Below are 13,984 nucleotides of genomic sequence, written 5' to 3'. Positions count from 1 at the left end.
TCCTTAATTACTTTCAATTAATCCCCTCCTTCCGCGCAAAGCACTAAAACTTCGAATTTCCCTCCTCACCTCCTTCCCTGCTGGATTTCTTGCTCGATGCACATACGCCTAGTGCTGCCAGCAAAAAATGTTTTAAACAAAATGAAAAAGAAATAGTTTTCCCGAGGTTGCTTATCATGATCTCAAATAATGCCCCTCAATACATCTGTGTTCATCTGCTGCCGGGTTGTGAATGCGCTCCTTTTGAAGAAACAGGCAAACAAGCCAGTTGGACTGATGTAAACAACAAGAACTAATGAAAGCAGCCGCTGTCGAAATGTTGAGTGTTAGCGCCGTTGACTGCTGCAGCGTCCTCCTTTCATTTCAAGACATGCTGAAGTGGCTCTGACGTATTTCGGCAGTACACACACCTACCCATCCACCCACACACACACACACACTTTGGGTTTGATAGATGGAGCAGTCGCGTCATGCCTATAAGCAAACACCAAGAAACCACTTATGCAAAAATATTTTGCAGGCCTAATTAGGATATCCTCCACTGCTGCACAGACGCTTTATATATATAGGGAATCGAGCAATTTACTCCAACTCAATGATCTCTGGAAAACAACAAACCCAGTAAGCCTGGTTTTTTATTGTTTCATTGAACCTTTGCTTATTCACCTCCCTTATCGTGTTGCTTTCCAACTATCCGAGGCTGGAGTCAAAATCCATGAGTCAGCGTCTGATTCCGCCCGCGCCGGCGAGTTCAAATACAAAAGAGACTATACGCATCGCAGTCGCAGCAGACCGCCACGGAAGGAGCGCAGTGCAGCCCCGAGGACGCCGCAGCGGGGGGGGGTGAAGCGGAGGTGAAAGTCTCTCCGCGGTCTCCGAGCGGCGCCGCTGTCGGCGCGCCCGCCTCCAACCCGCCGCGTGCAGGCGAGGAGCCGCTTCTAACCGCCGGCGGGCCGGCGTCGAGAAGGAGACGGCGATTTGCGGGGGCCGTAACGGTCATTAGCACGCGACACTTTGCGACTCCGGTTTCTTTCCGGTGTCACTTTTATCGCCCACCTCGGAGTAATCGCGCCGCGCGCATCCTGCTCCGTCGCACGCCCGCCGAGCTTTTCCGTCTTCGTCTCCCTTCACCTCGCTCGTTCACGCTCCGCCGCGTCTCGAGGCCGAAGCGTCTCCGGAGAGACGTCGTTGCCGATGTTGCATTCGTGTCTGGATGCGTCGGCACGCACCCGACTCTCTACGCAAACGCCGATGCATAATCAGAAGGTGTGAACAGGTGATCGCAGGTCATTTATCCGGATTCATGCGTGAGCGAGTAGGCACGTATGAAGTTACTTTTTTGGGGTTTTTAAATGCGAGTATAAAGGCCGTTTTTTTTGGAGCACTGTTCTCGGCACGGCAATCAAAAACAGTGACGTCACCCGTTTGTTTGTGAACGGCCGTTGGATCTGATCTGATCCGACCCGAGTCAGGTTATGGTTATCGGAGGGCGGGAAGTATTATCGTTGGGTTTCCGAAAGGTCTGTCAATCAAACTGACACGCCCCCCAAAAACACTTTCTGAATCTTATCTTTTCATAAATAATGGATTTACTTTCTGATGGACCGCCAGGAAACTAGTAAAAAAGGAGCAACTTTAGCAAACAAAACTGTAATAACTTGTGATTGACTTTCACGAGACAAGTTCAATCGGTGTCTACGGAGCTGCGACTTTTTGGAGCCAACCTCTGGTGGCACTCTGTGGTATTGCAGCTGAAGGCACTTCTGCGTCGGCCTCGTTTTTCAGACTTGAGATAAAATGATGTTCAGAAATCATGTCAAGCTACGTCCACTTTTACATGCAGTCTATGGTAAAACCATATTCAAATTTAATTCCATTTATGTGGCGGCAAATCACAACACAGGTTATATCAAAGGCACTTAACACAGTAAAATCCTTACAGAGGAACCCAACAATTCCCATGTAAACTTAGAGAAAAACCTCCGACAGAGGGAAAGAAAAACTCCCTTTTAACAGGAATAAAAGCATATGAACTGGCTGTAAAATGATCTGGATTGCAATGAAGTTGTTCCTTAGTTTTGTCGGGTTTGCTCACAAACTGCAGACTTTCGCTGACGAAGCAAAGCGGTCTCAGTGCAGGACTTGATCAAAAGATGCACACGGTGTGTGCCGGTGGAAGAAAATGCACTAATGAGCACTCCTGCACTTCCCGTCTTGTCTTACTTTTAAGTTTGAAGCCACAAACCCAGCTGAATGAATCAGAACGAGAAATCCAGCTCTAACAATTCAGCTGTTTTGGTGTGTTGTGAGGTCACGAGGTCGCGAGGTCATCTCCTGCCCCGCGGGAGGCGCCGTTATGCGCTCACACCGCTTTCAGAAGCTCACCAGCAACAATAACAATCCTTCTGCTGTATCGGGAGTTGCCCGGAGAGCTTCACCTTCCCTTTCATCTGAAAATATCCAACTCCTGGCACGACTCCTCTTCTTTATTGATCCGGTCTCCTCGACGCCTCGGCCCCCTCAGCGAGATCATGTTCTAATTTTGCCGCCGCCCGTCTCGGCCGCGCCGACCGCGGGAGGCGGCGACAGGGAGGATTTATTCTTATGATAGCTCAGCCGGAGGAGGGTGGCGTTCTGGTTTATTATGCCGCTGCGTCTTTATGTCACCGCTCCTCGAGGTAAACTAACACTGCTGCTTAAGAGGGAGAAAAATATGCCAGTCTCTCCTCCTCGCTGGTGAAACTGCCGTTTGGGGCCCTACAGCGCAGCTCCGGTCACGTCGAGCGCTTTTATTAATGTAGTCGGCGCCGTCGTCTGAAGGCAACGATGCTCATCGGCACAGCTGTGGCGCGCGAACACACACACACACACACACAAATAAACAGTTGGTCGTACGAACATAATACGGTGTGACAAATGATTTACTAACATGACATGAAGGCTCGGCTAGTTTTGTATTCCTCTGGGCTTTTTTTTTTTTTTTTTTTAAATGTGGCTTTGAATTGATCAGTTGTCCCCTCAGTGGGCCGGAGAGCGTTTTCCAAAACATGATCGCTGCTTGTCGACACCCTCCACAGTAACGGGGATATTATTTTTGATTGTGGCAATAGACATGTTGCCCCCCACCCCTCCACCCTTCCTCTTATGATGACGGATGCTGGAGGAGACAGTTCGACTGTGTGCGGATGTGCGGAGAGGAACAAAAGAGGGCACACATGAGGAACAGTAGATTGTATCCGCTCGTAAAGCTATGTAGATCAGAGATGCCCAATTTGGGGCCCGTGGGCCAAGTTTGGCCTCCACTTTTTTGTTGTTTTGGGTCCACCGCGGCACTCGAAAAGCGTTTGCTTGTCTTCCTTATTCTTAAGTGCTTTCAAATGTAAAGACTACGAACCGTAATTCTTGCGCAGCTAACAAGTGAAAAATTTGAGGTTTTATGGCAAAGTACAACACGGTGCCGCTAAGCTTCCCTTTTAAATGATACGAAGAATTATGGCATTCTCTCTCCTGCTAATGCTAACATGCTGCTGGCGACAGCAACCGGCAAAAATCAACGTTTTTTGACAGAAGTTTCTGCAAAATGATAAATTTACTATGACGCAGATTGAGGAGTAATGTTTCAAAATAGTCTATTTGAGATTTAAAATGCTAAATTTCTATAGATAGATAGATAGATAGATAGATAGGTTCGGCCCTTCATAGGAAAGAGTTTGGGCACTTCTGCTTTAGATCTTCTCTATTGGCCCTTACTGACAACAGGAAATGCAAGCAAAGCGCATCGGTGCCCTTGCTCTCCTCCCCGTCTCCTCCTGCAGCGAAGGCATCACATCATACCCTCAGACTGCTTAATGATTCCAGCATGATCTTTTATTGACCGTCTCCTGACGGCGTGGGGCGACCGAGGCGAGGTGACAACATTTTAAAAAGGAGGGAAGAAATGGGGGAAGGTGCCAAACGGAGAAGGCAAAAAAAAAAAAATAATTTAAAAAAGGAGGGCGAGAGATGGAGGCAGAGCGGACGGAGCTATCTAGTTCCACCTTGCAGCGACGCGGCTCCGACAGCCAGACGAGCAGCAGAGGCGGAAATGCTCAGCTCCACGATGATGATGATGCACAACACGTTGATCTGGAAGCTCTCTTGTCACATTTGTTGGCACCGGAGACTGCCTACGTTCTGTCCCTCTCCCTCCCCCGGTGTCTTTTATCAGAACCATTTCCACGAGATTCATTTACATTTATTGGTGCGCCTTGCTGCGCACCAATAAAAGAGGATAGAAATGTAACCGAATGGAGGGGAAAAAAAAAAAAAAAAAGCAACACTTTCCTCGCACGCGTAAAGCAAACAAAGCTGTGCTGCTTTCCAAATGACTTTCCCCCCCCCCCTTCGGTACACTAACAAATAGTGCTCGTGCATGTTACCACTCTTATTAGTGTTGTTTTGAATCGCACGCTGCCGTTCTGCAGTGACTGGAAGTGACCTCAGCATGTGAACACGCAACCCGCCAAAATATGTGCAGAAATTAAAAGTGTTTTCGTGCCCTCCATTTAACACACTCAATAAAAACACTGATTCTTCTGTCCAGCCGCTGTAGTGGGAAAAAAAACAACAACCTTTTTCTGGTGTTTAGGAACAGCTGCAGTTTCCTTCGACGCCTTAATTTGAAAATGCTTTCCATCGGTGGCTCCGCCCCCTTCCTCTACGTAGCCGAGACGGCGGTGGAAAGTGTCCAGCGTTTCCGCGTCTTCTTTTTGGACCGTTTTGAGCGCATCATCCTGGTACTGGACAGTGTGAACACACTTATTACACTCATAACCGAGTGTTAGTACACAAGTCCGCCATTTGGAACACGGCGCCGGTGATCTCTATACAACTAGCTCCCGCTCCTCGGCGACGTACCGAGGCCCCAACCCGAGTGAAGTTCAATAACCAGCTCCCTTTTGATCTCGCTTTCTGGAGTCCATCTCAGGAAGAAAAAAAAAAAAAAACGTTTTGGAAATTTCATCTGCCTCTATTTGAAGCAAATCTGCAGCACTTGTAAGAACTGATGATTATAAAAAGTAGAAAAAAAAAAAAAAAGCATTTTTGTCTGGTGCTGTCTTTTTCTCAGACACTTCGCTAAAAATATCCCTTTGGTGCGGCACGCATACTTTCAGTGATGTAATAATAGTCCTCGTCTGCCTTGTTTCATGATAAGAAAACCCCTGGGAAAAACTGACATTAAAACAAGTGGAAAATGTTTTTTTTAAATTAGATCTTTAGACATTAGAGCAATGAGGATCATAGTAAAGTAGGCAAAATTTTAATTTAGTTGTCAAACACGTTACAGGGCTTCACGGCCTTAATAGGAAGACGAGACACACCCATTCAGAAATACACACAGACAGACACACACACACACACACATTCGCACAGGGAATACACGTGCAGCGAGTCGCCAGGCGTGATGTTTCGGAGCTGATGACACTTGCTGTAAGAGCCCCTCCGGTCTTTTTTAACGATCGCGTGCACTTGCAGCTAAAAATCAGGACGAGTTGCAGGCTTTTCCTGTTGTTGTTGTTGTTGGTTTTTTTGTGCGCGTGTGCGACAAAAACTCTGTGTGCGACTGCACGAGAAGGATCCGCCTTCCCGTTTCCACTCGGCCTCCGGTCCTCTCCAGTAAAGCCAATGTGACCCTCACAGGAAGAGCTGCAGGCTATATAGCGCTGTAATACTACCCACCGGTCTCCAGGGAGGGGAGGGGGGAGGGCGGGCGGAAAGATGAGTAGAGTGAAGGATGGAGCGGCTGGAGAGCTTCCGGTTTTTCCTCTCCCTCCACAAATCTCTCCTCGGTTGTCGCCCGAGGCCAGAAAAGAAAAGAAAAAAAAAACCAGGCTCTCATCGATCAGTCGAATTGTTAATGTTGCCGGGCTCCTTTTTCACCCCACCGTCATTTCTATTTTTTCGTTTTGTCTGTTCAGGCACAATAATGTGAGCATTGCAACACAATTTTCTTGGTTTTTTTTGTCATTTTAAATCCCCTAATGTGTATTTTCTGCCTCCTGTTTACATCAGCACTTGACGCCTCAACAGGTAATTTCCATTTTAGGAGTTTCCTAATGAATCACAGCAGCTCCACAGTCCATGACTTCGTCGCTGATGGTGTTTTTAATCTGAGCTCCAAGATAATAATAAAAACATTTAAAAAAAAAAAAAAAAAAATCCCATGCACAAAAAAGTGTTTATGCCAAAATGAAAACCTTTTTTTTTTTTTTTTTTTTTCTTTTTTTCCCCTCATGCTTTGTTGGACATCGTTGGAATTTAATCCAGCAGCACAACACCTTGAAAGTAAAGTAAGCACTGGTTTGAATACATAGCGGTGTTTTTTTTAGTTTTTTTTTTTAGTTAACACAGGATTGATTCCACCGATGCACTGAAGTGAAGTAAATTTATCTGTCAGAATGAGACATCCACATATTCTCCAGACAGTTTTAAAGAAAACCGTATTGTTACTTTAAAGCTTTCTCGCTTTACTTTCGCTGCTCCAGTATTTCTCCTTTTAAGGCAATTTATCGCTCCCACTTTTGGATTCCTTTGCTTTATATTACCATAAAAGCACACCAAAAAAAAAAAATAATAATAATAAAAAAAAATAAAAAAAATAAAAAAAAACATCGGCACAGGTAGAAAGCATAAACATCACCCCATTTTTTTTACACGTACTTGCTTTTCTTTCCAAGACTGTTGAGTTCCGTCTTTGCAAGGCTCGGCGACCGGAAAGCATGCTGGGTTAAAACATCACCGTGCGTCATTGTCTGAGACACACTTGGAGCAATGATCCCTGATCGACGTCTTGCAGGTTATGTCATCTCTTTCAGACCTTTGCATTTCGATTTTCGGCTCCAAAATTTGTGGCTGTGGAGGAACATCACTGAACAGAGCTGTAATGCGGCTTTTGCAGGAGAAAAAAAAACAAACTCATCTACATCTAGGGAATTTTCAACCGGACTGTTCCCAACTATTTATTAGGGGTTATGAGCACTGCTGCACTACCACCTACCCTCTATTCAACCCTGCATTCATATCCCCCCCCCCACACCCCCTTCCCCTTTTCTCTTGCCTCTTTTTGAGGCATGGTTTGCTTGATGAGATGTGGCAGCGATATAGTGAGCGTTCTACTTCTCCTTATTAGCACTGAAGCAGAGGGAAGGGAGGAGGAGGAAGAAGAGGAGGAGGAGGAGGAGGAGGGTGGAGGCAGGCTGCGGGATTGAGGGTGTCAGAGAAGAGGATGACAGGCGAGAAAAACGAAGACACTCCAGTCTCTTTTTAGGACATGATTGCTCAAACTTTTGATGCTGGTTCTGGACGGTGCAGCCTGCGATGAATAATGCAGAATAAACTGTCTGTTCCACTTTCCACTGTTTTAAACCTTAATTTCTGGCCTTCCAAAGAATGAAGTTTATTCTTTTTTTACATATTTGGGTAAATGTCACTTACCGAGACCTGAAAGTTACGCGTTACTCGCTCCACTTTCGGATGCGTGACGAGTGGACGGCTCCGCCCACTTTAGCCTATTTAAGGGTCGTTAGGGGGAGAAGGAGCCCCGCCCACCTTTATGCCTCGCTAGTCCTCGGTTATGGCGTCCTCTTTATATACGGTGGTGGTCACGAGGTTGAGCCAGAAGGTTTCGTCGTAGCCTTAACATTTGAAATCCAGTGGATATATTTTGGACTTTAACCGTGACAGCTGACATGAGGCGGTTAGAGAGGGCGATGCTGTACTGTACTTTAGGCCTCATTGAAAACGGATGGATTTTCTGTGACGTTTTCATGCCCCCCTTATTTTTCTTGTGTGACATCATGTGGTCCAAATGGTTTTTCAGTTTTACTTTGGTTTATGACTGAAAACTTCAATGATTTAAGTAAATAATTTGTTTTGAGTAGAATCAATTTAAATGCCAAAAAGGAGTGAATTTAACTATTCTAGTTGATATTACTTAATTATTTTGAGGCAAGTGATTGCATTTCAAGAATTTGTGGAAATAATCTTTTGTTTAAGTAGAATCAACTTAAATACCAAATGCAGGGGACTTAACTATTTAAGTTGAATACACCAAAAAAAAATTTTTTTATTAAAAGCAGCTTTGCAGAATAAATTGCCATTTTCAAATGCTTTTACCATCCTTGTGAGCTTGCTAGCATTCGGGTTTTAGCATTAAACACCAAAGAGAAAATTCTCATCTTTCCGATTAAAATTTCTCACCAAAAAAAAAAAAAAAAAGCAAGTCAGCACAGCTGACTCTCAAAATAGAAATGGTGGCATGTCTGTGAACATAAGGGCCGTAACGAAAAGGTCATCGTGGCAGCTGTAATAACATGATATTAAAGCATAACTTTTAAATAAAAATAACTGAGGAAATGTTCTGGTCAGGTTGCAGCAAGTCTGCTTTAATAGCACACTGAAATGAGAACCAGGTTGTTTGTTGCCATGTGGAAGAGTTAAAAAAAAAAAAAAAGTAATTGGCTTTAAGGACATACAACATTGCACGCAGAGAAACATGGTTGGAAAAAAAAAAATGCAGTATGTACTTAAGGCAGAGTTCCTCATATCCATGTAATTAAATTCCAGGCTCTCATGGATAAATACTCAAAAACTTCCCGGGCACGCATGGACTGAAACGTCCACCTAGAAATGTCAGTTTTTTTTCCCCCCCCCCGTTTGTAGCCTGTCACGAAAAGATTGTTCGCGGTGGTTGGATCTAATTTTGGTTTCAGACTACCAGCGGAAATCATTGCTATTAATTTGTCTCTCTTGACGTCTCCCTTAGTTTTCCCGCTCCCCCGCCTGTCCTCCTCCTTCTCCTCTGACCGTCCTCTCTAATCAGGCCGGGTTTTGCCTCACTTCAGTGGTCACATAAAGGAGCCCGGAGCAGAGAGGAGGGAACCACAGAGGGGTGGAGGTTAGAGAAGAGATCAGAATCGGGATGACATTTTCTTAAAATAAAAAAAAACACAAGACTGTTGGTCTAATGAAGGGGTGGGTGTCAATACACTACAAAAAAAAAAAAGGTCCGGTCAGCAATACTTCTTCACGAGTGAGGTGTCCACTTTGTAAACAAACTAGCCGTTGGCGTAAATGAAAGGACGAGTTTTTGTCAGTCTTCAACCCCCATTGGAAGTAAATTTAAAGTGGCTTTTTAAAAAAAAAAAAAAAAAAAATGTATATCAGAAAAAGACAGGGTAAACGTCAAAGAGACCATTTCCCCATAGATAGTCTCTTCAATCAGAGAACCAAGGTTACAATGTAACCACATGTTTTGCACATCTGGACGGTGAAATTTTCCCAGTTCTTTTCAGAAGTGCTCAAATCTCCAAGGTTGCGTGGGGATGTTGAGTTAATGGACTTCCCCCCCCCCCGAGTGCAGCCACATTTTTCTCATTTTAGTTTGAGGTCTGCACTTTGACTCCGTCACTACAGGACATTAGTGTTCCGCTACCATGAGCTGGACCTGGATCACGCAGGTGACCTCCATTAGACTTTGGTGACTTTTAAAACCAACTGGCTGCAGCAGTGATGACTGAAGTAGTGAGTCCCAAGAATACTAATTTTGAACACGTGTCCACAAGTAATAGAAATGGTCAAGCGCCTTAATATGAACAGCTAGCGGCACTTCTCCACTCGTGTTCCTTCGCAGCGCGGCAGCGGACGGATGACGATCCGCGGCACCAGTTAAACCTCAAACACGGTGAAAAACCAAACAAAACACTGGGTGGAAATAAGAGTTTCATCCACGGTTTTTATACAGACGAATAGAAACAAATCTGACGAGTATTTAAAATGATTGCCATCAGGTGTTTATGTAACTGTGACGGGCCTCGTCGCTGCATTATTTTCGGAAGAAGCCAAAAAGCAAATCAGCTCAGGAGACACGCATATATAAACGCCAGCGTGCGGATTTAACTTAAGTTCATTGATATGCGCATTTGTTAAAACGCAAGTTTTGATTTCCTCCTCCGTACAAGTTTGTGTGTATTTATACGCGCGTGTGCAAACGCGTTTAACCAAAAAGGCTCCTTTCACTGCACATCAGCGGATGATTGGCTCCCTGCTGTGTATCTTTGATTAGACGGATAACAGGCTTCTGCAGCAGCTATAGAAACCGTCTGAGACTTTTCTTTCCACCTCCTCCTCCTCCTCCTCCTCTTCCTCTGTTCCATTTTAAAAAGACCACCACTCCCGTCTTTTCTTCCTCTCCTTCTCCATTTCTCTCCATACATCTGCCGCTCGCCCCGCTTCTCCCTCGCTGGTTTTAACAAGCTGCCGGGGGACTCGCATGAGTGTACACCCAGAAATTTGTTTGAAGGGATCTAAACAAGGGATGATTCATCCCCAGATGGCTCCGTTTCCATCTCTTTCCTTCAAGACTTGAAAATTCTGGGAGCTTCAATGCCTGTCACACACACACACACACACACACACACACACACACACACACACACACACACACACACACACACACACATTTTTCGCCACCTGATGATTACCCGTCCTCGTGGTGATCATTCCATCTAAATTGTATTCACAGGCAGCTAAAGAGGACATTTTAATATGACTTTTTTATTTTTTTAAAAAAGGGCTAATCTTTCATGGAGACTTATGTTGCATTCAAATGCGGTCGTTTTTGCCACGTTACGCGAGAAGAGTCCATACGAACGGCCCCCCTCGTGGTGTTCACGATGTCGGAAGTCCAAATTTTATACATGACCCGTTTGCTGACGTTTACGGAAATGACAGAGGCCATGGAAGGTTATTTTTTAATAATAATAATAATAATAAATAATAATAATAATAAACCTGGTAAACAGGGGTCATTAGTTGGGAAACACAAAGCGGGAGAGATAAAGTAGGGCCCTTTTGAGCACTGGAAATCAGTCGTACTCCCACAGCAGCCCACTAACTAATCAATATGATGGAAAACACGGGGATTTGACCCAAAACAAACCAAAACAAAAAGTTGGGGAAAGGGAAACAGAAATATAAACTTGAGTCTGGTTGGAGGAGGAAACCTTCTATAATGGTTGCACTAAAGGGAAACAAAACAACAGCAAACCAAAACAAAAAAAAAACTTTCACACTTCACTCGCACAATTCCCCTCCCAAAACCAAACACACACCGCAAACCCAGCGGGCCGACCGGAGGTGTCGACTCTCTGGAGACACGCACACAACCTGAGCTCCCCGACCAGCCTCTTCATATAACCTGCCGCCGGGCTGATTACAGCCAGGCGAGGGAAACGTCACGGGTGCAGCTCGTTGCTCCTGACGACCGAGACGCGCCGAGCCTCTGACCACGTCGGTTTATATTCGCTCCATTTCTATGACAGCGGGCGTCCAAATCACACTTTTAAGCATCCGAATGAAAGTTGAGAAAAAAAATATATATATATATTTGCCATTCAGGCGTCTATTCAGGGATATATTTTTCTCCTCGCACTGAGGGATATTTCTAAATCGGATATAAAAAAAAATAAAAAAGTGCTACTTTGTTTGCCTCCGTTTTATCATTGCAGAATTGCGCTTCGTTCGCTGGTCTTGAAATCGTGTTGTTGTTTTGTTTTTTTTTTTTGTTTTTTTTTTAAAAGCTGTCACACTGGAGGTTTAGTTAAGCGAGAGACGCTCCCGTCTCCTGTCTCGCACTGAGCGCAGGTGCAGCCGACGGAGGTGTTTAACGATACTCGAGCTAATTATGTCCAACTGCTTCACGCGGCTTAATGAGTGTCAGACAGCCGCTGAAATTAGATAGCGAAAAAGAAAATACCATTTTGTGATTAATGTCGCTATTAAAGCCGTTTTAGTCAGTTGTTTGTTTGTTTGTTTGTTTTTTTTCTTAACAGTGGATGAAATAACCAGATGTACTTGAAAGGAGTCGCTGCTCGTGACGAACCCACAGAGAATTTAGTCCCCCCCCCCCCCCCCCCCCCCCCCGCCCCGCTTTCGGCTCTTGCGGAGCATTTTAACAACTCCCGGCTGATCGGATTTTCGGTCTTTTTGGCTCTTAGAGACCTGCCCCGAAAGAACAAAGTCAGCGACTACCTGGTAAACACAGAGGAGCGTTTATCTGCCGAAATCACATCGTTCCGTCGGGAGTTAAGAGAGGAAAAAAAAAAAAAAAAACAGAATGGAAAGCAAATATTAGACTTTGCGTGCATCGGGCGTCAGGAGAGACGGCCGAGGAAACGCTGACGTTGCGTCGGCTTGTGTTTACCCGTCCGTTTCGTCCAGGCGGGGATCCCCCCCCCCCCCCCCGTGTGTTTTTGTTGGTTGGACGGAGGCCGGTTGTGCGCGGTTAAGATTCCTCTGATTTGTTATGCAATTGCCGCTTCGACTTCGTCACACCGCAAAGAAGCCGACGGCCGACGGCGTTCGTTGCTGTAACGTTGCGGTTGAAACGAGCCGGCACGAAGGGCTCCGCCGAAGAAATAAAGCGGCGTTTGAAATGATTTTAGTCATGTAAAATATCAGAAGGCTCGACAAAAGGAGGGGACGGAGATGAAATGTCAAAGCCCAGACCTGTTTTTGTATTATAACCTGCTCATTTATTATCCGTTTGTTTTACCCACCACCTTTTAACTCTCTTTTGAGGATGTTCTTTCATTTTTTATTATTTGAATCATTTATATTCATTCCTATTTATATCTTCATCTGTTTCACATCCTAATTGCAAAAGTCTCACCTCGACACCTTGTGTAATTGAACAGGCATTTTTGTTATCGACTAATTCCTCCGGTGCGTGCGATCGGCGCGGGATTTTCGCGACTGCCGGTTATTAACCCCGTGCTCGTCTCACCTTGGTTTTTTTTGTTGTTGTTGGTTTTTTTCCGCTGCAGGACTTCCTCACGGATTTGATGATGTCGGAGGTGGACCGCTGCGGGGAGAACGAGCACCTGATCTTCAGAGAGAACACGCTGGCCACGAAGGCCATCGAGGAATACCTCAAACTGGTGGGACAGAAGTACCTGCAGGACGCCCTCGGTGAGCGGAGCCGAGGAAGAGGCTGTAATGAGAGAGAGAGAAAAAAAAAGAAGCAGTTTTTAACAAAAAAAAAAGAGCCGCTACGTGTCCGTACTTGAAGTCTTCTCATGTACTTTGGCTTTTTTTTTTTATCTGTTTGTACATGTTTATCTCCTGAATGGAAACCTTTCATCTGATTCCCGTTTATTCCAATCTCCTTCACATTCACCTCTGAAGTCATTTATTCACTCACGCTTGGAATTTTTTTGTTTTGTTTTTTCTCGTTAACCGCGGTGTCAGGTAATTAAACGTAGTGGGTAGAGTGCAATTAAGTAAACACCGAACGGCAGGAGAGATTAAAAGCACCCCCCCCCCCCCCCCCGTTCCCAAAGGTCCGAAATCCGATAAAGTATGATCACGTGGCACTTATTGTACATATTTTCTCAAATTTGATTCCATAATCGGGCGAACGGTTCAGCGTCCTTTTCTCATTGACAGAATGAGTCGATGGGTATCTCGACTGACACAAACATCACCTGCACCCGGCCGACTTTGAGCGAAGGCGGCGTTCACCCCCGGACGAGGTCGCCCGTCAATCACGGGGCCGACACACGGAGACGGACACAAACAGACACGCGTGCGTTTACAATCACCGATTAACATAACAAGCATGTTTTTTTTTGGGGGGGGGGGATGGTGGGAGGAAGCCCGGAGCACCGGGACAGAACCAGCAAACTCCACGCTCGCAGCCGAGGCTCGAACCCACAACCTTCTTGCTGTGAGGCGACGGCGCGAACCGCTGCAGCAACACGCCGCCCTCAACTGCTACGGTCGAAATGAATCATACAGTTTCGACATTTTCATTCTTTAAAAAAAAAAAAAAAATTGACAAGATGATCATTTGTGGATTTCTGAGTTGCAGACCGAACCGTGAACGCCACCTGTTTAGAGTCTCACTTTGCCTCGTCCACAGTTTCAACTTCAGCTTTAGTTGGAA

At 45.3% G+C, this 13,984-nt stretch overlaps 1 protein-coding gene across 1 annotated transcript in view; it reads left to right on the top strand.

The window, feature by feature from the left end:
* The window catches only part of LOC138209917 (disabled homolog 2-interacting protein-like), a 164,014-nt gene that overhangs the window by 128,175 nt on the left and 21,855 nt on the right, over positions 1-13,984 (top strand). Inside the window, 1 exon segment of the mRNA XM_069168729.1 lies at positions 12,864-13,008. Coding sequence (XP_069024830.1) covers positions 12,864-13,008 — 145 coding nt within the window.

The sequence above is a fragment of the Embiotoca jacksoni genome, unplaced genomic scaffold (genome assembly GCF_022577435.1).
Source record: "Embiotoca jacksoni isolate LCO1_2020_lvr unplaced genomic scaffold, fEmbJac1.0.p SCAF_10, whole genome shotgun sequence".
Classification (NCBI taxonomy): domain Eukaryota; kingdom Metazoa; phylum Chordata; class Actinopteri; family Embiotocidae; genus Embiotoca; species Embiotoca jacksoni.
The sequence above is the reverse complement of the archived record's forward strand: the minus strand, read 5'-3'. Positions and strand labels throughout refer to the sequence as shown.